General features: G+C 39.4%; 1 protein-coding gene across 3 annotated transcripts in view; it reads left to right on the forward strand.

The window, feature by feature from the left end:
* Window positions 1-447: 447 nt before the first annotated feature.
* Window positions 448-25920, forward strand: part of LOC139464878 (WAS/WASL-interacting protein family member 1-like) — a 49715-nt gene continuing 24242 nt past the window's right edge. For 2 of the 3 annotated variants that reach the window (XM_071246445.1, XM_071246447.1), the window contains exons 1-2: window positions 448-615; window positions 19688-19900. In XM_071246445.1, the coding sequence (XP_071102546.1) occupies window positions 19720-19900 (181 nt within the window). In that variant the 5' untranslated portion in view covers window positions 448-615; window positions 19688-19719. Of the gene's footprint in view, window positions 616-9525; window positions 9639-19687; window positions 19901-25920 lie in introns of those variants that run through there. The other variant, XM_071246446.1, reaches the window with a different exon arrangement.

The following is a 25920-nucleotide window of genomic DNA, read 5'->3' on the forward strand; positions in this document are numbered from 1 at the left end:
TGTAAAAATTAAACAAAAAAGTCTGAATAAATTTTACAAACAAATATTTTTTTTACGAATACTAACAGTTCATATTCTTTTCCAAACAAATGACATGCAGTTTTCGTTTCATTTTTCAGTTTAGTTTAGAGGGAAGTGCAACAACGTAACAACACAATGTCATGCGTTATTACAATGATGTACGCATGTTGTGTGGTCAGTCAATGGTGACGTTCATATTTACCTATATATAGTTTTATGTGCAATGGAGTGGAACATAGAAATTACGAAATAAGAACACGTATACACGTCCTTTTCCCTTGCATTCGGAATACTTCGCTTATGCTTTTATGTTTATTGCGTATGTCATGTATGTTTTGTGTTATCGTTAATTTGTAACGAGATAAGCAAGGTCAAGTATGAAAGTTTCGATTGCCACAGGTGCCCTTCCGTCTGCGCACGCGCAGGAAAGTCCGCCATATTGTGACAAAATAAGGTTCCTCGTTTGGAAATCTAAACATCCCTTCCGGGTATAAGCTCATCGTGTTCCTGATAGTAAACGGCACCATGGAATCACTGTGGCACATCCCAGTCGAAACTATGTCATAACTGTCACGGGAGGATATTTTTTACAAGGTATAGTTCGTGTAAACCTGTCCCGTTGAGGTGGCAAGTCTCTCATTTGTACACCATCAGATCCTTGGGATACTCCCCATTTCGTGATATTACAAACATCGTGTGTATGAATTATTGAATTATTAATATTGACATTTATAACCTATATCAACGCAGTATCTGACAAGTGAAAATGCTGTATACTTGTATGATGCTGGTGAAAATATAGCTTTATTGCGAAACGTCAATATGAATCACTTCAATGTTGAAATGTGTCAGAACTCAATGACAGTCATAACAATCAACGTCTGACAGTCGCGGACCATGTTCTGACGTTCGTGTGTTCCTTGTATAGGTAGTGACAGCAAAATAGTCTTTGCAGATGTGCATTTTGTTGATATAAATCATAACTCTGTTTATATTTGTAAATATAGCCTGTATAGTATTATGCTAACCAGTTATCTAACTCTAGGCGTACTAAATCTATATGAAGCCGTTCCACTCTTTTGATAACTATGTAAGATGCAAATGTTCATGGAATGTGGTCCATTAAGTTCATTTCCATGGTCTGTATATGGTCAATCAGACAATAATTAAGAAAATGTATTGTTTCACAGAATCTAGCATGGCTGGTAACTATATTTGCATGATCTGTCAACAACTCCACCACATATCATTTATGATCATAATTATGTTGTATAATGAATGCATTGAGGTGTGCACATATATTATCATCCGATGTGCGTGTGTGAACTTTGATATTTGACTGGACATGCTGGCAGTTGAGTACATGATTCATATTTCTTGGATGCAGATAAGTGCATAGATACGATGGTTGTCATCTTCACCTCTCAGTGAACTATTCACAGTTACCGTATTCGACGTAATAAGTGCCCAGGGCGCTCTCAAAATTAGAAATAGGGGGTTCTTATTAGAACATCATTTTGGTCGAAAAAACCCAGTTGAAACATACATTTCGTGGTTTATGCTGACAGCCTGAAATGTTTATGTACGACAGATATATTTTTCCAGAATTTAATAGCCCATAATTAACGGTGCATATAACACACGAGTACGTATTATACGCGAATAAATAAGTCTTGTGTACGTTGATCAATCGGAAGAGGTGCTCATTGGGATTGTTCACTAGCCAATATATTAGCAAATATTGCTGTGGGCGCTTATTAGAATGGGGCTCTTATTACGTCGAATACAGTATTCGTAATTATGTAAATGGTACTGCATACAAGGACGCCAACTTAATTTCTGGAGTATTTTCTCCAATGATATATGTAGTCAAATGAAATTATCAAATGAGTTGTAATGGCAGTATCTGAGTTGCTATTTTTGCATAAAAGCAGTTGTGTTATAATTGTAATTGCGTCCACTGAAATGGCAATGCAATGTGAAGTATTATGAATGGTATCAACAAAGACTTTCGCTGTTTATATACTGGTTGTCAGGGGGGTCAGAAAAACACTGGTGACATGTCTCAAAAGTCAGTATCATATTGGCCCTAGCATGTTCACTCCATTCTCGGGTTTACGGGTGTCCCAGTCATCTAAGATGCCACAATTTCGCTGTGCACAGTTGCCTTATGTGTCTAGGTTTGTCAGCACCATACCCGTGCTCGTGGCTTTCACCAGTGTGGTTAACGTCTGAGACCTGCATCACTTCGGACTTTACTTAAGCTGACACGTTATGATATAAGTTTAACTGGAATACTGTTCAAAGCAGCATTGAAATAAACTCACTCACTCACCGACTCCATTCACTGATTATTTAATTACATCATATGATTAATTTAATTTTGGAGAAATGCCTTGGGTAATTCCATCGTAGGTAACTCCCCAACAGTTGCCATGGCAATACAAGTACACTCATGAGGTAAAGATTATCTGCAGCTAATTCAATGACAAACCCACCTGAAAAAGATAAGGATTTTTTTCTTTTCAATCCTGATAATGTTATTTAAACTACTGACCAGGAAAACTGCATATATTCTGATTGTCAACTATGGCATGCTTGTACACAGTAAAATATAAAAAATATTGTATGTGCATTTTACAACTTTACTTCGATCGGGATTTTTCAATTTGGGGATTTCCTTGAAATTTGACACTCTTCCAATGTCACCCATTATCATGGTTATCAGGACATTTGCATCACACCTGATACCAGTTTATTTTAGTGGGAATATGAATTGTGCATGGATATGAATGCACCTGGTCACTGATTTATTAGACATTCATATAGAAACTCATGAAATCAGAAATAATTGAACTTATGCAACATGCTAAATTATGTGTGAATTTTGTCGCAGTGACTATCATGACTTCCACAATTGTAGTTCGCATAGTATCATTGCATGGGTCAACATGACTCATATAAATTTAGAGGTGAGAGGCCGTTATGTAGAATGGATATCTTCTATCAAGGAAATTGTTAAATGAACTAGGTTTTGGGTATGTATGGCAAAGTCAAAACATAGAATATCCTTATCCATTTATTTAAATGTTCACTCAAAGACTGAAGGATACGTATATTCAGAAATGGAATGAGATACTTCTATTATCACCAAAATATAAATACTATATATAATGTTCAAGTCCCAATTTAAAACTGATGAATATCTTTGGAAATCACTTCTCCCTAAAGTTAGAAAATCCTTTTCATGAATTATAAATAAGATGTTTTTCTCTTAGCCTTCAGAATTGAGAGTATGTTAACTTGCCACACATACAAAATTGAAAATAATATAATTTTTTTCTTTCTGTCCAGAATTAGGACATTTGCGTAGTGACACTTGTGTACTTATATGTACAGAACACCAAATATATATAATAAATTTCTCAAATTGATGTCTACTGAAAATATTAATGTACTAAAACATGTTTATGGCATATGCGTGTCATTCAATGAATTATTGAAATACTCTTTTTATAGAAAAGTGTACATGTCACTATCCATACAAACTGTACTATAGGCCTGAGACCTTCAATATTTTTTCGTAAAGATTGATTCATTATAAAACAAATTTGAATGCCATAGTAAACTCTTTTAATTGTAAAAGGGCACATGACAAGTTTCATATAATTGATTCAACAGGCTTGTTTTGACCAGATTAGTGATTCCACATATATTTCATAAACTCAATAATATTGCATGTATTGTTATGTGGCAAGTCCAAATGAATTACTTGATTGATAGAACTGTAACCTCACCTCTCTTAATTACACTGTTAAGACCATTCAATTATATGGATCTGCAAATTGCGGTTATGTAATGGCTAGGCCAAGTAGCAGCTAACGAGTGTAAGTGTACTGCCAGTAGGGATGTTTATTGCAAGTATTACACCTGTAGATAGACACATCCAGGTGTGGAGTCAACACCTGTCTTCATGGAGGTTTGTTTTGGCTTATGAGCAGGATTAACTTTGTACCCCTTCAAATGCAAAGTGGGTGTATCCAGGTGACGTGTAAAAAAATGCAAGGTGGGTGTATCCAGGTGACGTGTAAAAAAATGTGAGGTGGGTGTATCCAGGTGATGTGTAAAAAAATGCAAGGTGGGTGTATCCAGGTGACGTGTAAAAAAATGCAAGGTGGGTGTATCCAGGTGACGTGTAAAAAAATGCAAGGTGGGTGTATCCAGGTGACGTGTAAAAAAATGCAAGGTGGGTGTATCCAGGTGACGTGTAAAAAAATGCGAGGTGGGTGTATCCAGGTGATGTGTAAAAAAATGCAAGGTGGGTGTATCCAGGTGACGTGTAAAAAAATGCAAGGTGGGTGTATCCAGGTGATGTGTAAAAAAATGCAAGGTGGGTGTATCCAGGTGATGTGTAAAAAATGCAAGGTGGGTGTATCCAGGTGATGTACTAAGCACTGGTAGAATTTCAACTTTTTAGGAGTGGGGGGTTATGTTATCACAATACAGGTAAGTTAAGTGTTTCAGAAAACAATTGCAAGATAATCACGGCAATGATTGACAGAGCTACAGATAAGCAGCGTATTTGTGTAAAATACCCCCCCCCCCCCCAAAAAAAAAAGAAGGTATTCAAAAACCCAATTACTTTCAATTAACTTGCCTACAGAAATGCATGCATTAAATGAAAAACTCAAATGTATAAAAACAGATCGCGTAAATTCCCAATGAAGCTTTTTTTAGGTGCATACAAAGGAGCTAGTTTCCGAAACACAATTACAAGCTAACAAAGCTGATTTACTTTCCGGGTCAAGCCTATTTATTTAGAACAGTTATATACATCTGAAACATTATTATATATTTTTTTAAATCGCAAAATGTTCACTAATTTGGGGAAATACTCAATAGATTGATGAATAGATGAGTGAAAACATATTGGTTACCCAATGAAAAATGTAATAACCCAATTAAAATATAAACCCTAGAGAAAAAACTCAATTACTCAAAAAGGTATCTGGAGCTCTGATTTGAGTCCATGTTTTTCTTCAAATTGTACATAATTATTATATTCCTGTGTTCAACAGCATCCCTTCTGGAATCCTTACTTTAGTTAGGATGTTAGGTATACTTTACTCAATGATTGTTTATTATCATGACAACTGAAGATAAGTCAGACTGACATTGACAAGAGATTGATTGAACATGATTTGATGATGATTTGCACATAAAGAAATTTGGCAAAATATGTAGCGAGCCCTGAGAACATTTTTTTGTAAAAGCTTAACAATATTTTTTGTTACCGGTATATATGTTAAAATCAAAACTAGGTAATTTTCAGAAACATTTACTCATCCTGTTTGATGTCATTGCTGACACTAAGTGACAGGAAGGCAGAATCTATTTCGAACACTGCCAAGTGGTTCATTACAAATTTTCCCCCAAAATGTCCTTAAAGTATTATTCAAATTTTCTAGAGATACACAGATGTCATCAAAAGTTGACAGTCATAATGTCCAAATCTTATTTATCTCAAGCACAGTCTCTGTCTTAGGTCAGAGAGATGCGGGTGAGAATTGTGATTAAAACTGTATTGTGGTTGTGACATGATATATTTACTATATTGCAGATATATAGGATACATACTAGAAACAGGATGTATAGGTCTATATCCTCTACCACAGTCATACTTGTTATACACCATGCAAGGAAACAGCTTGCTCGCTAATAATTCCCTGATGTGCAGGACGCCAGGTGTCCTCACGACACCACTAGGCTCAGCAGTTGACCTTGCAGACACTAGGAGTGAGTGATAGTGTTCACAACTAAACATGAAAACCATGTATTACTTGTCATTGTCTCACATACAACATTATTTACAGGGTCCTAGATTCCAATGCTGTAGGAGGAGGCACTGGTGGCCCAGTCGTCGCGATTTAATGTGCAGAGTTGCGTCACTTGGGCACACCGGAAACCTATGATTGTGGGTTAGAAACCTGATTATGTTTCTAGGTTTGTCAGCACCATACCCATGCTTGTGGGTTTCACCGAATTGGTAAACGTCTGAGACCTGCATCACATTGGGCTTTCCTCCCACATTAAGCTGACACACAGTGATATAACTGGAATACTGTTACAAGCAGCGTTAAACCCAACTCACTCACTCATCAATGCTATAGGAGCAAACCTCAAGGACCCCAGGGCCCAAGACCCCTTAATTTCCAACACTGGTGATCAATATTTTGTGGCATCAGCAGTTTGTCATCTACATAGCGACCATAACACTCAATAGGATTTACTCGTTTATTCTGTAAAACTATCGCTCATTTAAGTACATTAGTGTTGAAATTATTGTTTTGGAGAAGATATTTGTAATAACGTGATGCATATTATTTTGTTACAGTAACACGTGAATAATAGAACCAGAGTTTAATATATATATTTCTGTTATGTTTAATTGACATAATTAAATGTTTAATATTTCTTGAAATTGTATAATAATAATGATAGTCTGAAGATCAAGGTAGCTGTCGAAGGATGTAAGAAAGAGCAGAGAAGTATCAAAATTCCCAAACAAAGTGCCCATGGCAGGTTAATTGGGGAAAAGAATGTTTTTGTTCTTCAAAATTGAGATATTAGAAGAAAAAAAAAGTTCTTATTTCCTTAAACTAAGAGGTATAACAACAATGTATTTTAACCTTGCATAAGAGCAGAGCTAAATATTAAGGCTTCTTCGTCTTTGTTAAGGATGTTATCAGTGAAATACAAGTATTCCTTACAAAGCCATAGACTTTAACACCATGAATTCAGAAATTTGCAATGCCAATATTTGGAATTTGTACTGATATTTGCTTGGCTGTTGATCAGCCTCTGGGCATGTCTGCATAGTTCTTGTAGGGCTGGGGTTTGTGAATTCTGTCATGCCCCACCCTCCACCCCATACCCACACTTGCAAACAAGGTGACCCCCACTATGTGTCTCCTGGTCCTACCTGGCCAATGTTCACAGGCAATGTGGGGCGGTCGGGTAGCCTAGTGGTTAAAGCATTCGCTCATCACGCCGAAAATCCCGGGTTCGATTCCTGACATGGGTACAATGTGTGAAGCCCATTTCTGGTGTATTGCTGGAATATTGCTAAAAGCGGCGTAAAATCATACACACTCACTCACTCACTCACTCACTCACTCACTCACTCACTCACTCACTCACTCACTCACTCACTCACTCACTCACTCACTCACTCACTCACTCACTCACTCACAGGCAATGTGTCACTTGGACCTCAGATATTCAAATCAAATTTGAAGCCCTGTCAAAGGTCATCTAATTGTTTAAGGCAAAATTTTCATAGTTACACTCCAGTGTCAGATACCACATGCTGCTTGATCTTATTTATATGGTTGTTCAGTTTATGTGGCATTTTATTGATGTTTTCTGCTGTCAAGTATTGCACTGACAACCTACTTCAATTAACTACTAATTTAAACTTGCTCAGAGACTATGCATTGAGTAAAGGTGACTCTTGTGTATATTTACTAAGGAAATTGTTTGCAGGTCAAACATTAGATCAGGGCATTTACTAAGGTTGAGCAGAGGACTTTGACCTATATTAGCCTCTATATATCTGTCAAACCAACACTGTTGAGCCCTTGGTTAGAATAGGCCTCCAGCACTCTATACTTTGTGGTAAAACTTAGGCTAACTTTTAGTCCCGGAAATAAGTTATCTTATTTAAGAATATTAATCTACAAAACAAAAAGGAAAAATCCAAATGGAGCCCACAACAATGCTAAGAGCTGGGGCAATCTAGACTTGCCAAATCATTCTAGACTTAGTTGTGTTTTTTATTTTAGTTAATCTCTAGCTTCTAGGAGACAGACCAGAGGCAATCACATGTGTATCATGTGGTCAGGCCTGGTACATTGCATGTCAGTGTACCCTTAGAAGCAGCCTGAGAAATTCTATTTTCTTGTCTACTCTAGCCTCGATGACTCATGTAAACCTTATTTCAATCGTCCTCAGTTGTTAGGCTAGTTCTTTTTTACCACCACTAAAATGTTTCTGTCAGTTTTGTTCAGTTTCAATATGTAGTAAAATTGGAACCTTTGAAAACTTGTCCAGAAGTACAGCCCTCAAATGCTGCTAGTCCGTGAGCACTACCATCAAATGCAGTTTTACTTGTCACATGCGCAATTTGGTAGTCTAGCGACCTAGCATGAATATGGAGGCTTACCTGGGATGTTGCTCATCATATCAGCCCCTGGTTGTGTTATCTTCAGCCTGTCCTCATATTGCTGGAATATTGCTGAGTGAGGCGTAAAAACAGACACAATCAGTCATACGAAAGTCCGTTCAGAGTTGACAGTGGTGGAACCAGGTGAATGTCAATTGTAGTTTAAAGTTTCTTAATGTTCACATTATTTAACGACAATGCGAATCCGTGATCAGACTGAGTAACAGTCCTCATAAGTTGGTTGGTTTGTTGTTTTACACCGCACTCGGCGATATGCCAGCTATATGACGGCGGTCTGTAAATAATGGAGTCTGGACCAGACAATCCAGTGATTAATATCTTGAGCATCGATTCATGCAATTTGGATCGATGACATGCATCAACCAAGTCAGCGAGCCTGACCACCCAATCCTGTTTGCTGTCTCTTACGACAAACATAGTCGCCTTTTTACGACAAACTTGGACCTCATAGGTAATAATGTTGATCAGTACCAGAATGATTTTAAGGGTCTTTTCAGACTTTAAAAACTTTGAATTCATCTAAGCACAACAAAAGTCATCAGGCTATCATATGTTGATAAATTGGATTTGGAAACAGATCACATTGTCTATGTCAGACAAGACTTATATTTCTTGTCAAGTCAAATCCAACCAATTACATCAGATAATGATAAGACAAAAGTACACCAATTATCAGCATGATTAGTGTAAAGCTATTAGTGTTATTTCCAGCCAGGTATGTCATTGTCTAGCCCCACCAAAGTAAACAAACATGGTTTCTATAATAAGGCCCCTGTGGTGTCTCAGCACTCTGTCAGTGGGGCAAGCTAATCTGCCTACAGCAGCTGGTGATGGTCTTCTGTGAAATCCGATCTCTGCCCCAGTGCTGGAGGAGGTGGGGTTTATTCACAGAGATGTAATCACTGCACAGTCTCACTTCGCCTCCTGTGACCTCAGACCTTTGACCCTGACACAGGCTTTCCTGTGTTTCAGCTCCTTGGATTTGGACAGTTTTTATATGATTATAATTTTTTTCTGACAGTTGATGTTGTCTTCATAATTAGTTTCAGGAAAGCAGTATGGTGTCCTCATAAGTAGTTGTATATAAACGGTATAACTGGGATGGTGTACATTGTGAATATATTTCATCCTTGTGATGATGACTGCTTGTCAATTTTATGCATTTGCTCTTTGACCCTAGTCATGTGAATAGGAAACAGCTGTTTTCAGTGAACTCCGACATAATGTCTTGAGAATCATGTGAGTGTTTTTTAGATGTTGAGGGTGTCTAGCTGGAGAACTTCCACAATCCAGATGTGACTGTCGGATGCTGCTGCTGCCATTTCTCCTCTTGCACAACTTTTGTTCTAGGATGACATTTTAATGTCAAACAGTGAGTCATATTGGGTTTACATGTTTGACTCTGGAGAAATGTAATTGAACTGATATTTCTTTGCTTTCATTTTGGTTGGCATTCCTAAAGGTTGACCATGAATGTCGTGGAGAAAAACTTTGCTTTCTCCCTCCACCGACTGTTTTCAGTTCGGCTGTTTTCAGTTATTTTTCCTCGCCTTGTCCCCTTCATTCTGAGAGGGTCTCACTGTCTGTGTATGTCTGGCGCTGAGACCAATGGTTGTGGTAGGAGATGAGGGGTCGCATGGGGGCTGGATAGAGATGAAGAACTCAAGATGTCTTGCATCTTATTGTTTCTAAATAGGCATAAAAGAACACAATATAGGCATGTAGATAAAATCAATATGCATGAGAGAAGTATGCATCTGGTGACGTGATATATATTAACAACTGACTATTAAATGCTATTAAGAATGCCATATTGTATATTTTAAATTCATTCACATCGGGGGGCCACGGTTGGCCCATTCGTCTGAGGTGCCGCAATTCGCTGTGAGCGTCCCTTGGGCACGTGAGAAACCTATGATTGTGGGTTTGAATCCAAGGTTGACCGGATTATGTTTCTGGGTTTGTCAGCCCCATACCTGTGATCGTGGGTTTCACCGAAGTGGTAGACGTCTGAGACCTGCATCACTTCGTGCTTTCCTCCCACATTAAGCTGACACGCCATGATATAACTGGAATACTGTTAAAAGCGGCCTTAAACCCAACTCACTCACTCATTCACATCATCATCAGTTTCTTTTTGATGGTAGCATGAGCCAAGAATACAACCAGCAGTTGACACATTTAAGAAGTCCTGGGCCATGACTGTCAAAAATAAGTTTTACTAAAAGCCAAGGCATGTCTAGATCAAATTTAACCAAGTCTAGTTTCATTGTTTCTACAGAGGAGAAAAAGTACATTTGGAAAAAAATAGACAATTACTATTATTTTCAAGAAATGTTTTCATGGATGAAGGTTCGTGTATCTGTTATTGCATGACGCTGGTGGACTTGACAGGGTTATTTGGAAGATACTGACAAGAGGCTTCCTTCCTCATAAAACTGATAACATCAGCTGTGAAAGTAATATCATAAATAAGAGCTCCAGATAATGTTTTGAGTTATTGAGTATTTACTTCCTTGTTATCATTCACATTGGGTAGTGATACCTTTCTGTGGGTATTTAAAAGTAGTCTTACTCCACTGGACCAGCCTCTTGAATGATTTGCGCCAATGAGTAGTAGGCCTGGGACAGGTAACTCAGGTACCCAGGTCGGGTGGGTACTGAGGAGGACCCGGATACCCACAGAACTACCCGGACCCGTGGTTAGTCACATGATATATTGTTTAATGACAAAACTCTATGGTCACACTACAAGTCAATAATGTTCCCATTTCTTCCTGGGGGCGGTCGGGTAGCCTAGTGGTTAAAGTGTTCGCTCGTCACGCCTAAGACCTGGGTTCGATTCCCGACATGGGTACAATGTGTGAAGCCCATTTCTGGTGTCCCCGGCCGTGATATTGCTGAAATATTGCTATAAGTGGCGTAAAACCAAACTCACTCACTCACCATTTCTTCCTGACTATGCACGCATTCCTTCTGACTTTTACATGTTTGAAAAAAAGAGATAAAACTTTGTGCAGTTAACATCAGTGTATGTATGACCAGATCGTTTTATAAGTGTATCTAAATACATTTTGCTAGGGCTACGGTCAAACTTTTCCCAGTCGGACAGTTTGTACCTATCTCTTGAGACCTACAGCGGGTACCCGGGTAGGGTTGGGTAATAACTGGGTAGGTACCCGGGTAATAAATTTTGACTCGTCCCAGCCCCAATGAGTAGATATTTTTATGTTATATTTCAGCATACAATGTTGTTTCAGGTGACTTCTAATTAGTATTTTTGTTCAAGTGATTACCGGGGGCACGGGTGGCCCAGTCGTCTAAGGCGCCGCAATTCGCTGTGCAGAGTTGCGTCCCTTGGGCAAGCCACAAACCTATGATTGTAGGTTCGAATCCCGGTTCGCCCCGATTATGTTTCAAGGTTTGTCAGCACCATACCCGTGCTCGTGGGTTTCACCTAAGTGGTAAACGTCCGAGACCTGCATCACTTTCCTCCCACATTAAGCTGACACGCCGTGATATAACTGGAATACTGTTAAAAGCGGCGTTAAACCCAATTCACTCACTCACTCACTCAGTTCGCTATTAGGTGTTCGTTATAAACATTTACTGTATATGCCCTGAAACAAATATGTCCAATACAGCCCATGCAAGTCTATAATTATGATCATATAAGGTGGCAAGTCTAGTTTACTGCAGTTTCTGAAAGTGAAGACAGTCTCCGGGTTCTTTTTATTATGTTTTATCAAAATAATTTAACAACTGTTTTTTTTTCTGTAAGAAATTTTCATTTAAGAGACTAGATGATAGTTTGTGGCAATAACTTAGTTACATAAACATGATAAAATGTGTAACATATTTTATAAAGTCACACAGTTGAGATTCATGTCTTAATTAACAAGCACCTGTTTATGCATGCAGTATTTAGTGCAGTTGAGTTCATGTATGTTTGATGCCTGTATTTGATCAGTAAATAAGGGTGGTCGGGTAGCCTAGTGGTTAGAGCGTTAGCTAGTAACGCCGAAGGCCCGGGTTCAATTCCCACATGGGTTCAAAGTGTTAAGCCCATTTCTGGTGTCCTTCGCCATGGTATTGCTAGAATATTTCTACAATCGGCGTAAAACTATACTCACTCACTCATCAGTAAATAACAATCTTTCAAGAAATACAGGTACTCAAGTTGAAGAGTAGGGCAGAGGTGGCCCAGTCGTCTAAGGCGGCGTCATTCACTGTGCAGAGTTGCGTCCCTTGGGCACGCCAGATTGTGGGTACGAATCCCGGTTCGCCCCGATTATGTTTCTAGGTTTGTCAGCACCATACCCATGCTCGTGGGTTTCACAGAAGTGGTAAACGTTTGAGACCTGCACCTCCCACATTAAGCTGACACGTGATATGACTGGAATACTGTTAAAAGCGGCGTTAAACCCAACTCACTCAAGTTGAAAAGGTCATTGCGCAGTGATGTCGTACTACTGTTTGTACCTTGTTTCATTTGTATTTGTATGCCAGCAACTCAACCTTCATTGGGTTATGGTGATACATAGCTCACCTGGAGCGTTGATTAATTCAGGGAAAGGTGTGATATTTTAGATTGTCAAATTCTGTAATTTTAAAGCAAACAAATAACAGAATTTTAGTTTGTAAGCAGGTTCTCTTCAGGCTTGAGTACTTCATCACAAACTAGTTTCACTTCAATTCTATTGACTATTGTTGTTAATGTTTACGCCCTACATACATATGTACCACCAGCATGTCTTGGCTTTCCGCCAACAATAAACTCACATGCTGTAATATAACTAAAATTCTGTTCTAAATTATTTTAAGCCCTACCTACACTGAATATTTCATTATTTTCTCCGTGAAATTCCAGTGAAGAGATATTTGTTTACAAATTTGATTTTCCATTTCGACTGAGGGAACCCCACTAATTTCAAGTTGTGGTGACCATGGAAGATGCATGCAGAGCTCCAGATAAGCTTTTGGTGTTGCGGGTGTTTCACCCATGCATTTTAAAATCATTGGGTATCAGTAATTCTATCTGGATATTCAAATTTCTGTTACCCACCAGTTTTTACACGTGGGTATTCAAGTTGAATATTTAATAACCCTATTCATCTAGTCCCTGCAAACTGGTGTCGTGTGGGTTTGAGAGCTTTATAGGACTCAAAAATACCACGATTCTTGCACAAGAAAGTGTGATGGCAAATGATCATGATGTAACTGTCATCGTGGAGTGACGGAATGCCCATTTATAATTTAAAAAAAAATAACTTGCTGATTTGCTAATCATATACGCAGGGTTACTTCACAATATTTTGATGATGCACACAAATTTTATTTTTGTAGCTTATCTGTAATGTTCGTTGCGTATTTGATACGCTTTGATTTTATTTTACTGCATATTTCTGCATTCCTGATGCGTATTTTACGCAGATATGCAGCTTATCCGGAGCTCTATGCATGTTAATTTATTGAGGACAAACAGCGCAATATTAGACCATAAAGTCATATTATATAAAATAACGTTTTCCCAGCTAGTTATAAGCAAATTTTGTTTTCAGTGTAGAGCTAGGTTACCTGTCGATTAACAGCATTACTGGGTAAATTGATTTTGGAACTGAAAGTTCAGCATGACATTTCAAATGTTAAATTTGATGCAGTTAAATCTACAGGTAACCTATCTCAACATTGAAAACACAGTATGTTTATCTCAATTCTACAATGACTTACTTAGTTAAGCATTTACTCTTTGATGTTAGCTAAGAGAATGTTTTCACTGTCTTAAGCAATCTCATTAAAATCAGATCTTAGTTCTCGCTGTCGCTAAACAAAGATCTGAGGACATCCCATTACGAGTCTCGTCAGAACGACCTTACATCCGAACAATCAAAGCGTCGCTTACCAGATCATGAAAGTGACAGTTGGAATAAGTTTTCTAATCATGCAATCTCGAAAACGGGGTATTCCAAAAAAGACAGTTACGGCCCGTACGACTGATTCTGTCAAAATTATCATCTATCTCTCGCTCCCGTGGGATAAACATTTGAATGGTATAGATGTTGCACAGTACGTGGGAAGCACTGCAATACAATCACAACCATATATTAGACATTCCTGAATGTTCGTTTGTTCAGTTTTCAAAATTTTAATCGAGGACTGTGTCAACATACTTTTCAAGCATCGTCAAAATGGAAGTCGTCAGGTTGAAACAGGTACCGTAAAGCCCAAGAAAGCTGCTTTCTAATTGGCTGATGTTGACTTCTTGTTTATCGTTTCAGTGGTCGGTCAAAGTTCACGAAAGGTCATTCTGACGTGACCTGTAATGGGATGTCCTCAAATCTTTGTTTAGTTTAGCGAGAACTTAGATCTGATTTTAATGAGATTGTGTCTTAATTTAAGAAAAACCAAAAAGACCATCCATATTTTTTTATGTGTTTCTTATCTCCAGTCTCAACCAGCAAGAGAGTGGGCTGGCGGGCGGGCGGGCGGGCGATAATAAAATATACGAGGAATTTAGTTAATTCTACACAGTTAAAGCAACTAATGAATACAGTTAGGAACTAGTTCTCTGCTGTCATTGCTTGTACATGCTGATACTCAAATAGATTTGTTTCTAAATAATTGGACCATCATGCAACTTGTAGCTGGTTGCCATGGCATCTTGAACCATTCCTCCTCATCATTTCTTTCATGAGGAAAAGGGTAATCTGTCTTAAGTGTATGTCAATGACTGTTTTTTTGGATTTTGTAATGGTATTGAATGACCAATCAAAAGTGGATAAAATCACGATAATGTCCTGGTGGTTTTGTCTCGAGCAAAATATCAGCTATTTCCTTCTTGTATTCTTGGTTATCATTCTTGGTTGTCGTGATTCATGTTTCCCACATTTGATTTGACAACCTGGATGTGATTCAACATAGCTGTGTGTTTAGGAAATGAAAAAGACTAGTATTCAGGAATTAAGGAAGATCTAATGACATTTCCTTGTGGACTGCCACTTTTACCATTATGTAGTTGGCAACTCTGTAGCAGATCATTTTATGTATTTGGGATCTGAAACTGGAGTTCTAACCCCAAGTCTTTAAGCCAGTGACGTCAGTCAGTAAAGTCTGGTCCCAAACATGACTTCCACTTGACCTTGCATTTCAAGGTCATTACTTCATGCTTGTCGTAACTCAAAGGGGATTGATGAGTCAGGTTCTCTAACTTGAGTGATTGTGCATCTCTGTATCTTAAACTTTCGTGATGGCTTAGGATGTTGGTTTATTCATGATGTTTGAGGGGCGGTGAGTGGTTAAAGCATCTCTCGCGGAAGACCCAGGTGCCATTCCCAACATGAATACAATGTGTGAAGCCCATTTCTGGTGTCCTCCATCTTGATGTAGCTGGAATATTGCTAAAAGCAGCGTAAACCACAACTCACTCACTCATTCGTAACAGGAGCTGATCATTCCCTCCCCAGCACTGACAGACATGGTCAGCAAGAGATGACTGCCACCATTCTGCGCCTCGTCCACCTCAAACATCTCTCTTATAGTCTGAAAGAAAAGAAAATGTTCAAATTGATCAGGAAGGACAGCACTGAGTGCAAATTGGTATTGATACTTAAACCTGTACCTGAAAATACTCGAAAAAAAATTTGCATTTAAAAATAAAATTACTAAATGGCTTTATTATCCAAACCATAGGCTAATTACTGCTAACCACTACTCAGTCACCCCCGAGTCAGCACCCTGTGCCATGACCGAGGCACTAGTTCTTGCGCCATAAGCATCATCTCTCCTTTGTTTCATCGTCTACAGTCGGTCATACTTTTCAAGTATACATGTGTTTCACCATATCATCGTCACGACATGGCTGAAATATATGGACTCACTCACTCACTCACTCACTCACTCACTCACTCACTGAAAGACAGGTCAAGGTCTCTGGTCAACCAAACAGGTCAGTAATTGGTATGTCAGAGACCAAGCTGACAGGTACCCAAACTTGCCTGGTAAAGCCGGCACCTGATGATACTTGCTGGTGACTTAAATAGATATTGGTGGTAGATAGATTGCTTTTTGAAAATATGTATGAAATCAAAAAGGTCACGACTGTTTTGTAACAGGGCGGTAGGGCAGCCTAATGGCTAAAGTGTTCGCTCGTTGAGCCGAAGACCCGGGTTCAGTTCCCAATATGGGTGCATTGTGTGAAGCCCATTTACTTGTGTCCCCTGCAATGATATACCTGGAATATTGCTAAAAACAAACTCACTCACTCACTCACTCACTCACTCACTCACTGTATTGTTACAATATAAAATTAAAAATAGAAATTCCTTCATTCAGCAGCTAGGAACTCCCTTTATTTCAAACATTGGATACATGTTGAATTCAGCTTGACATGTCATGTAATCACAGGTCAAGTACGACAGCTAGTCCAATCAGTCAATATTATGAGGTCAAAGGTCACACAACAGTTATTGAACCTGGAGATCTTGAACTTGATGCCTGCAGTTTATAATGACTGTCCTGGTCAGGATTTATGTAGATTTGGACTGTCTTATGTACTGAAAGATCGAACTGAATGACAGCCAAATCAGCTCGTAAGTATTGACAAGGCCCAAATGTTTGAAGCAGCCTCTTCACTACACCGGCTTTGGACATGTGGCTTATCTTGGACAGGTGTCATGACAAAAACAGTAAGACATACTGATAAATTTAAACCAATTCCAGAGCTCAAATGTCAAGTTGAAGACAATTTACAGGCCAAATTTGTAAGCCAGTCGGAAAGGTTTCTTCTTTCAAAATTGAAATCTTGAACAAAATATTTTATAGAACCAAGCTATGAGCTAAGGTATTGCTGATTATGTAAGGGTGGTGAGGTAAAACCTCCCTAACTCACTCACTCGCTAGTCAAACAGCATGCGATTGTAGCACTACAACTGTCGCAAGTCTATGAGTCGCAAGTATGGGAGTTAAGATCACCTTACCGCTGCGATCATTATGTTGAATGGAGCCCATGGAGTTTTTGCTGGCAACAAAATATATCCTGTTATAAGGGAATGATGTATGCATAAATTTGTGCCAGTAAACAATCGCTGACACACTTTGACTTACCGTATTCGACGTAATAAGCGCCCCGCTCTAATAAGCGCCCACGGCAATATTTGCTAATATATTGGCTAGTGAACAATCCCAATCAGCACCCCTTCCGATTGATCAATGTACACAAGACTTATTTATTCGTGTATAATATGCACTCGTGTGTTATATTACCCTCAATTATGGGCAATTAAATTCTTGAAAAATATATCTGTCGTATGTAAACACTTCAGGCTGTTACCATAAACCACGAAATTTACGATCTTTCAACTCAAAATAATATTCTAATAAGCGCCCCCTATTTATAATTTTGAGAGCGCCCTGGGCGCTTATTACGTTTAATTCGGTAATTGAAAAAGTATGATCATTCCAGTGTTAGATTTTGTCTTCAGAGCTAAGTTTATATGTGGATTTCCATGTTTAAAAGGCTAATTTTGTGACCAAGGATATTTGGAAATTGTCGGTTCAAACTTTAGTTTGTAAGAACTGATAGCAGGTATGTGAAGGACACATACACACGACATAGAACGCAATATTTTGTGTTGACAACACCCAGCTGACACATAACCATTTTGATGGCGTAGTTGTTGATTTATGACACAGGCACACTGTTGTGTAATATTCATGAACTGGTGAATACCTCCCTCACTTCCTGATAGCGTATTCAATGCATGCCATGCACCCTTCTGCTGCTTCCCAAAGGTTGTCTTTGAACCGTGAAATCGGCTGTATACAGCCTGCTTTCAGATACTGTGTAAGGGCGTCCTGCCCCTGTATCAGTGTTAGAAACTAGCACTAGTCCTATAGTCCTTACCAAACTGCCCAACAGTTAAGGTATCATAAGGACTAGTAGAAATTTGCCATTTTTAAGGGTTTGGCTATATGTTATCATTATAAGGACTAGTGGACTAAGAATGTTAGTTTCTACAGCTGTTAATATAAGAAGAAATGTACAGGTTGAGGGAGTACATACTCAGTACTACGCAAAGTCCAGGCACAGAGGCGACTGTGTGTTGTAAGAGGCGACTAACATGATCAGGTGGTCAGGCTCGCTGACTTGGTTGATGCATATCATCGTATCCTAATTGCACAGATTGATGCTCATGATGTCAATCACAGAATTGTCTGGTCCAGATTTGATTATTTACAGACATTGTCATACATCTGGAATAGTGTGGCGTTAAACAACAAACAATTCATTCATTCATTCGTTCATCTTTTTCTGCCTGACGAGTCTGTTAATGCGTATAAGTCACAAGCTGGGGATCAGTAGAGAAGAGAAGGATGTGTATTGCCCAACATTCTGGAAAGAGATACGTCATTCATTGATTGGACCCGTGATGATCCAGGGTAGAATAGGTCTTCAGCAACCCATTCTTGCCGTGAATGCCGACTATGCTTGTCGTAAGAGGCGACTAATGGGATCGGGTGGTCAGGCTCGCTGACTTGGTTGATGCATGTCATCGTATCCCAATTGCATGCGTAGACAGCTCTTACGAAATATGGTATTAAATCCAACTTACTCACTCAGTATGTTTTCATTTTCGCAAGGCTGACATATTTCATCGATGGGAGAAATATGTTCTGAACAACAAAGAGAATCTCTGATATCAGTACTTAGTTTTAGGCTGTTGTTTTGAATAATGTAACACCTCTGAATGTAAGACAAAACATGTAATAACAAGTTTTGTGATAAAATAATGTTTTTACCCACAATGCCTGCCACAGGCACGTTAAAATAGTAGATAAATCACTTTCACAACTTTTGATGTGGGTTCCACGACTCAAAACAACTTGTGTTAAGAAACTATCATTAAACTAAAATTAATTTCCTGGTATGCTGAATATTTATAACAATCACATATTTCTGAACATTTCCTGATGAGGATGACAGACTGTTACATAAAGGATGTTGCCAAATTATAGTGATTCATCTGAACCGCTTTGAAGATCTTTGTCAAGTTCAGGCCGAAAGTGCATTATGTTAATTGTTTCGGCAGGTTGATATTCTTGACCACGCATGAGCAATGCACCAAGGTTACACGATTTGTTTCGGACGAGAGGGAAGCGAGCCTCAGCATGCTCAGTGCACGATTTTTCATTGTCTCACAAAGCAAAGCATGTTAATGGCCATTGTGGTACAAGTCAGTTAGGGTCTCCCTATTGGTGCAGTAAAAGTCCATATTGCACTTGAGGAAGGTCCTGGCCTGTTCTTGGCTTATATGGCTGTTGATCATGTTGATAGACAATATAGTTCATACTGCCTGAAATCATCACTTGTTATTATCATATTATTTGTTGCATTCTGCTAATGTTTGGTCCGTTGTGTTTCAGCGTTAGGATCCAGACTGTAAAGCAGGGGCAGGATGCCGCCCCCGCCACCCCCTCCCCCTCCTGCCCCCGCTGCCCCCCCTCCTCCTCCAGCTGGAAAGTTTGGAAAGGGTGGGGGAGGAGGAGGCGGCCGTGGAGCTCTGCTGGGACAGATCCATGGCGGAGCCAGGCTGAAGAAAGTACAGACCAATGACAGAAGCGCACCAACTGTAGGGGGTGAGTTCAACATTCCACTTTGCTTCTAGTTTTATGATTCACTACAGTGTTCAGGATCTTTTGATTATGATTTTGGTTTCAAATGCGTTAAATTCGCTTGTAGTTTTATGGAATATGAGATGGGGCAAGTGTGGCTGAGTGGTCTTCAAATTGCTTTAAAGTGCTGTGCAGAGTTGCGTCCCTTAAGTGTGCCAGAATCCTATGATCGTTTGCCCTGATTGTGGTCCAGGGTTTGTCAGTCATCACAGTGGTAGACATCATTTAGGGCCCACATCACTTGGTCATAGTCCCCAGGGCCCCGTTTGACAAAAAAATCATAGCGCTATGACTGTCGTAAGTCTTTGTTAAAGTATGGGAGTTACGATCGACTTAGCGCTATGACTGTTGTAAGTCTTTGTTAAAGTATGGGAGTTTCGATCGTCTTAGCGCTATGACTGTCGTAAATCTTTGTTAAAGTATGGGAGTTACGATCGTCTTAGCGCTATGACTGTCGTAAGCCTTTGTTAAAGTATGGGAGTTACGATCGTCTTAGCGCTATGACTGTCGTAAGTCTTTGTTAAAGTATGGGAGTTGCGATCGTCTTAGCGCTATGACTGTCGTAAGTCTTTGTTAAAGTATGGGAGTTACGATCGTCTTAGCGCTATGACTGTCGTAAGTCTTTGTTAAAGTATGGGAGTTACGATCGTCTTAGCGCTATGACTGTCGTAAGTCTTTGTTAAAGTATGGGAGTTACGGTCGTCTTTGCGCTACAATCGTTTTGTGAAACAAGGCCCTGGACTTACATTTAATTTTTGTGGGGAAAGGGCACATGTTCTGGATCAGTGCCAGTCACTCGGAAGTTCTTGGTTCTACAGTTCCTTGTGTATAATGAACATCAAAGCTTACATGTCACCCTTTCATAATCGTCATCATCAAAACAATACTGCCTCATTGTCATATCAATACTGCATTGGTTGCAGTTCCAGAGCACACATCATCTCATCCTTGGTTATCCAGTATATTGTACCTTATTCTTTACGATAAAGGGGTCACAGGTGGCCCAGGGGACCAAGGCACCATGATTCGCTGCGCAGTGTTGTGTCCCTTTGGCACGCCAGAAACCTTAAAATTGTAGGTTCGAATCCTGGTTCGCCCCAATTATGTTTCTAGGTTTGTCAGCACCATACCTGTGCTCGTGGGTTTCACCAAAGTGGTAAACGTCTGAGACCTGCATCACTTCGAGCTTTCCTCCCACATTAGGCTGACACGCCGCGATATAACTGGAATACTGTTAAAAGTGGCGTTAAACCCAAGCTCACTCACTCACTCACTCTTTACGATAAGTAACCTGGACCCGCTCACCAAGCTTCCTTTATGAAGTGACTTTATCATCTTCATTGCTTCTATTAGCAACTAACCATGGAATTGCTCTCCAGCGTTACAAATTGGCACTAGTCCTATAGCCCTTGCCAAGTAGAAATTTGCCCTTTTTAAGGGTTTTGCTATATGTTATCATTATAAGGACTAGTGGACGAAAACTGTTGGTTTCTAACCCTGCTCTCGCTCCTGACAGTTATTTGATTGGATGGCTATTTTAAGCATTGTGCCATTCAGATCAAGCTCAAAGTGAGGCTACTGTAGCAGATGGACAATCACTGGATTGTCTAGTCCAGACTCGATTATTTACAGATCGCTGTCATATCGCTGGAATATTGCTGAGTGCAACGTAAAACAACAAACCAAATCATGGTGCTTTGTCCAGCCTCTTGATGTTAGTTTAGTAAGGAAAAGTAAAGTAAACGTATGATCAGTTTCTTAATACCTTTATAACAACCGCAGACTTAGAGTGAAAACAATACATACGAAACTAAAAGGGGAAATAAAGCACAAATTTAACTCTATGAGGCTGCGTGACAGCCATGGTTATATGAAACCACAACTGTTATTAATCTTTTTTGTAAATGACGTCTTGGTTGAGAAGTTGCTGTATGTATGAAAAAAATGTTGTCACCTACATGGCCTGTAGAATCTTTTTCCAAGGGTTACCAGGGATAGAACATCTACTGGACCAAATAGTGACAACATAGCAATACCCCCTGAAAATTGAAATTCTACAAGCCCTGAAGATACGTTTAACATTAACTAAATTCAGCATCAAAGTAACAAAATACTGTGTTATCAGATTTAAAATACAGCCTGTAAATTGAAATAAATAAATAAATAAATAAGCAAATGAACATAAATGTGTTGCATGGAAATATCATGCAGTACATTCATAGTACATGAGTATTGTTAACTTTAGGCTTTGATATCCATCCATTTGAACTAGTCAGTAAGTTTGTACTGCACATTCATGCATTTTGTGCAGTTTGACTGTTGTAACCAGTACATTTGTAATGCACATGCTTAGATTTAATGCATGAGCTTAAAATTCAAATCAAACTCGGTCAATAAACTGTCAGTTTGTTGCAAATAATCTACAGCTAAAACAAGAGAGTGGTGTCATAGCCAGCTCTGTTTTACAAAATTGTAAGTTTAGTTATTTGTCATCGTGAAAGTGACACATGTATTACCAGTATATATATTAAGCATTGAAAGCACTTTACATTACTTTCACAGCCCTCCCCAAAGTGGTGTAATTTATTTCCATGACAACCCCCAATTCTGTCCCATAATAAAAGACCTAAGCTTGATAAAATATCATGCCTGGTCAAAGGGAGATAACCCCATTGCTACTGCTTAGGATTTCCTCGAGGACTACACGATTAAAAGTAACTTGTTTTTTTGTTTTTTTGTTTAATGTAGGACTATTCCAGCTATGTGACAGAACTCTAAGCACTCTAAATAATTCGGGATTTGACACATCCAAATCAACTTTATTACTGTCTAAACAAGTCCCCCAGCAGGGTTAGACATGGCCACTAGTGTGCGAAGTCAAGAATAATGTTACAAACTAGTTGGTTTTTGTCCAAAATGTACACTTAGACACTAAGCATACTTCTTACTCTTGGGACTACAAATTGAGTTTAAGACAACCCAAAATTCAACACATCCAGGTTAAAATGGTGTTCTGAAACTGGACTGTGGCCTGTAAATAATCGATTCTTGACCAGATCAGTGTACGGCGTCATTGGGGTATGATGACACACAGTCAACAGTCACTGAGCCTGACCGCCCAATCCAATAACTTGCTTCGTATGACAAGCATGGGTTGCTGTGAAGCCAGTGTCTGAAATAATGTTAGTCCCATCAAGCCATGTAAGAGTAGATCATAAACATATCATCATTTAGCTCATTTATGAGTGAGTGAGTGTGTTTTTACGCCGCTTTTAGCAATATTCCAGCAATATCACGGCGGGGGGACACCAGAAATGGGCTTCACACCTTGTACCCCCTAGTGATTAAAGTGAGTGAGTGAGTATGGTTTTACGCCGCTTTTAGCAATATTCCAGCAATATCACGGCGGGGGACACCAGAAATGGGCTTCACACATTGTACTCCCTAGTGGTTAATGCATTCGCTCATGACACCAAAGACCCACACAAAAAGACGGGGGTTCGATTCCCCTCTTGGGTACAATGTGTGACTGTCAAAAACAAATACTATAAGTGCTGAAATTTTCTACCTGACAGTCGGTCTGTCGGTAGGAGTATATTTCACCTAGCCTGACAGAAATGTTACCATGCCACTGGTAACTGTTTTAGGCAACGGGGGCACGGGTGGCCTAGTCGTCAAAGGCGCCGCGATTCGCTGTGCAGAGTTGCGTCCCTTGGGCTTGCCAGAAACCTATGATTGTGGGTTCGAATCACGTTTCGCCCTGATTATGTTTCTAGGTTTGTCAGCACCATACCCAGCATTAGAAATTGGCACTAGTCCTATAGTCCTTGCCAAACTGACCAATAGTTAAGGTATCCCAAGGACTAGTAGAAATTGGTCATTATTAAGGGTTTATGTTATGTTATCATCATAAGGACTAGTGGACTAAAACAGTTAGTTTCTAACCCTGATACCCGTGCTCGTGGGTTTTACCGAAGTGGTAAACGTCTATGACCTGCATCACTTCGGGCTTTCCTCCCACATTAAGCTGACACGCCGTGATATAACTGGAATACTGTTAAAAGCGGTGTTACAGTGGTAGAAACTAACATCCACTAGTCCTTATAATGATAACATATACATGATATAGCAGAACCACTAAAAGTGGCAAATATCTACTAGTCCTTATGATACCTTTACTATTGGGCAGTTTGGTAAGGACTACAGGACTAGTGCCAATTTCTAACGCTGTGTTAAACCCAACTCACTCACTCACTCTTTCTGGCAACACTTGTTGTCCCAAAAAGTAGGACAAATCTGTATCATATCTTTTTATATTGCGCATGTATAACATCCAGGGGGTTAGAATTACAAACACAAATAAACATGAAGACATGCCTTTACCTCAAGTTTGTTTTGAGCGATAATAATTACAGCAAAACTGCTCTACTAATGTTAATTTTGTCGAGAGACCCTTTTTTTTTTACAAACTTCATGCAGTCCACTATTTGTTTTTATTCGATACCAAGGATCTATCAGTGCCATGTTTAGTCTCGTCCAATCACAGCCCAGTCAAGAGGGACTGAGCTATTGTCCAAGGTCAGTTGTTGTCCAAGGTCTGTTGTTGGGCAAAGTCCGAGAGAACAGTAGTTTATGACTCCAATGTATTGAGACTGTAATCATGATGGCATTTACCAATCTGATCATTTCTTAAAATGTAAATTTTCTTTAAATAATCAGCATGATCAGTTAGAAATTGAACTGACGAATGATAAGCTAATCTAATGGATGAGCAGTTGACTCTGACAGTTTCCAGTGTACATATTTGGGTGGTTGGGTAAGTGTAAGTTCAAGTGTAAGTGTTGCAACTGAACATCTAGGTTTACTTCCCACCTGGCTGTAAGGTAGCCTGTCTCACAGTTCCTGAACCATATAAGGGGCGGTCGGGTAGCCTAGTGGTTAAAGCGTTCGCTCATCACGCCAAAGACCCGGGTTCGATTCCCAACATGGGTACAATGTGTGAAGCCCATTTCTGGTGTCCCCCGCTGTGATATTGCTGGAATATGGCTAAGAGCGGCGTAAAACCATACTCACTCACTCACTGAACCATATTATTTTCCCTTCAACCAGTCCCTTGTTATAATGCTGTAGCCCTAAATGAAGCAAGTCTAGATTTGCCACAGATCTCCCATCTCACTTGGACTCCTGTTCAATTTAAATATAATTCTTTGTTTCTACTAAAATTATATATTTTCAGAGAGTAGGCGTTAGCATCATGGGTATTACTGAAACCCAACTCACTCACTTGCCTGACTTACCGAACACTCGCCTACCCGCCCACTCACTCACTCACTTACACTCATTCGACAGTCACATATCTTATAAATAGCAGCAACAATATGACCTGACCCTGCTGTAGAGCCAGGGCAGAGGAAAGCTTGGTAGATACAACACTTCCTGGTTGCCCGATAGGGCAGCTATCTGTACCTACATACAGGCTGCACACCAGCATTGACATACCGTATGGCCCAGAATAGCATGCAGCTAGTGCTTCATCTATGACACTGACAGTACATGTTATCTCAGAGGTCTTCATGTTTGTCTAGTAGCAGCTGTAGAAATTAACCGAATTAATGCACTTGTCCTTATAATGCTAACATATAATAAAAACTCGTAAAAATGGAAATTTTCTGTTAGTCCTTATGATACCTTAACTATTGGGCTGTTTGGCAAGGAGTACAGGACTAGTGCCAATTTCTAACCCTGAATAGGAAGAAATGATATCAGAGATTTACCTTGACTAACAAAACTGAGGACGAGGTACCCCAGTAATTAATTTCAAGAGTCCTGTAGAGTAAGTAAGTGCTGTACTGTACTGTACTGTACTGTAAGATTTGATCATTATTGTAATTGTGGGACCTGTATATTTCTTGTCAAGGGTGTGGTACAATGAATATTATTGTGCGTCCCTTGTACGCACCATTTCTATTTCTGTGTCCATTCTG

The sequence above is a fragment of the Haliotis cracherodii genome, unplaced genomic scaffold (assembly GCF_022045235.1).
Source record: "Haliotis cracherodii isolate W230 unplaced genomic scaffold, xgHalCrac1.p SCAF_17, whole genome shotgun sequence".
NCBI classification, from domain to species: Eukaryota; Metazoa; Mollusca; class Gastropoda; order Lepetellida; family Haliotidae; genus Haliotis; species Haliotis cracherodii.